Raw genomic sequence first — 1,926 nt, 5'->3', positions numbered from 1 at the left:
TCCCAAGAGCCCAAGGTCGCCGCATTCCATGTACAATTAATATATACCCATTGATTTAGTTTCAATTAACTAATCAAAATAATGAAAACTTCATAACAACTTGTGATTATACGTAAGAAATTATTTAACTTAGTTAATATGACAAACCACAAATTGCAAATGATATAGCAGATAGTTCCAAATTTGACCATATAATATATTGCATTCCCTCAAATTTAGAGCACATATCTGCCAGCTAGTGCTCATGACTAAACAAGTTTCCACCCAATGGGCTCACTCAGTTTATCACATGGGCATCCAAATAAACCAATTATTTAAACCATAAAAATACCAAAAAATCACCAATCCTTTCCCTATAAAAAACCCTTTTATTCCTCTCAAACATCACCACACTCACACACCAAACCCAAGTGATTAAGAGCATTAGTAACCAAAAGTCATTTTCCAACTTCCAGATGGCTTCCAAGGTTGCTATAATCCTTGCCCTAAACATCCTCTTTTTCACTGCTGTAACCTCCAACTATGTTCCATGTCCTCCACCACCCCCAACAGGTGACAATCACCACCACTCACATCCAAAGAATCCAACATGTCCTAGAGACACAATTAAGCTTGGCGTGTGTGCTGATATATTAGGTTTGATTAATGTTCAACTTGGTAAACCACCAAAGACCCCATGCTGTTCTCTCATCGATGGTCTTGCTAATCTTGAAGCTGCTGTGTGTCTTTGCACTGCTCTTAAGGCTAATGTTCTAGGGATTAACCTTAATCTTCCTATTAATTTGAGCATAATACTTAATTACTGTGGAAAGGGAGTTCCAAAGGGATTTGTTTGCGGTTATTAAGAGACACTGCTACTTAATATGCCTGTGCTGTGTCATTATATATTCGTTATTCTTCATATGGTGTGTAGATTTGTTTCTGCTAATGAACATTTCGTTCATACTTGATTTATTTGTTGTTATTACTATATAATTATTGTTGTGATGGTTGGAAATTGAAGAAACTTTGTCTTCTTTTTCAGCTTCACTACTGATTAGTCTTCTGTATTCCATGTAAGTGAAATTTCTTGTATCGATAAAATTCTCCGTTTAATATTGGTGTGTTTTGATCTATCATATCCCTTATACTTATTTTTATAGAATGAAGATGTTCTTTGTTTCCTTTATAAAAAAAAATTAACTTTAGGTTAAACTGCAGAAGAAATAATTGCCATTAGTTTTAATAAAAAGAGCTACATGTTGACCAAGAGATATTTCATCTTTTAAAGTTCTAATAAAAAAAAATATTAGACAACTTTTAAATTTCTAAAACCTTACGGTAAACTGTATTCCTCCACAATTCTATATGTTATAGGTTAAAAATAATTTAAACATTACACGTTAATTATAAAATCACAAAAAATATATATTATTAAGTCATATAAAATACAAAATATAAACTTCGTGCATAATTACACTATTCTTAAAAAAAATTTATGAATTATCAATGATTACTAAATATAAAAGAAAATAATTAATAATGGATAAAAATTTGAATGTTAAATAACAAATTTTACAAATCGCTTAACCGACTTCTTATGCATAGGCTTTAATCATGCTTGATTAATGTCATGAAAATTGAATAATAAAGGGTCCAAGAGTCCATCTAAATCAGATCTATTTGTTTCTATCCAGGTATGGGAAATTGATCATCTCCTGCTGAGCAGGACTTTAGCTCTAATTTTGCGAGAGTGAAGAGAAAGATATTAAAAATAAAAAAAAGAAATGTTAAAGATGCATGTACCTAAATGTTAAAACAAAAGTTGAATATTGAAAAAAATCTTGACATTTTAAGTGATTGAGAACAATCAATATAAATTGACATCACCCTAATAAATATGCTTACATGCACCAAAATTGTAGTATGAAAAAATATTGTTTACAT

At 30.7% G+C, this 1,926-nt stretch overlaps 1 protein-coding gene across 1 annotated transcript; it reads left to right on the top strand.

Moving 5' to 3' along the window:
* The first annotated feature begins 348 nt into the window (after positions 1–348).
* LOC127074156 (14 kDa proline-rich protein DC2.15) lies at positions 349–1,115 on the top strand. Its single transcript, XM_051015450.1, has one exon. It carries the CDS (start codon positions 456–458, stop codon positions 843–845), a length of 390 nt encoding a protein of 129 aa, XP_050871407.1. The 5' UTR covers positions 349–455; the 3' UTR covers positions 846–1,115.
* Positions 1,116–1,926: the final 811 nt, after the last annotated feature.

This window comes from Lathyrus oleraceus, chromosome 4 (assembly GCF_024323335.1).
Source record: "Lathyrus oleraceus cultivar Zhongwan6 chromosome 4, CAAS_Psat_ZW6_1.0, whole genome shotgun sequence".
Lineage (NCBI taxonomy): Eukaryota > Viridiplantae > Streptophyta > Magnoliopsida > Fabales > Fabaceae > Lathyrus > Lathyrus oleraceus.
The sequence above is the reverse complement of the archived record's forward strand: the minus strand, read 5'-3'. Positions and strand labels throughout refer to the sequence as shown.

Coding starts and splice junctions, on each gene's coding strand:
- LOC127074156 (XM_051015450.1), top strand. CDS start 456: ATGGCTTCCAAGGTTGCTATAATCCTTGCCCTAAACATCCTCTTTTTC.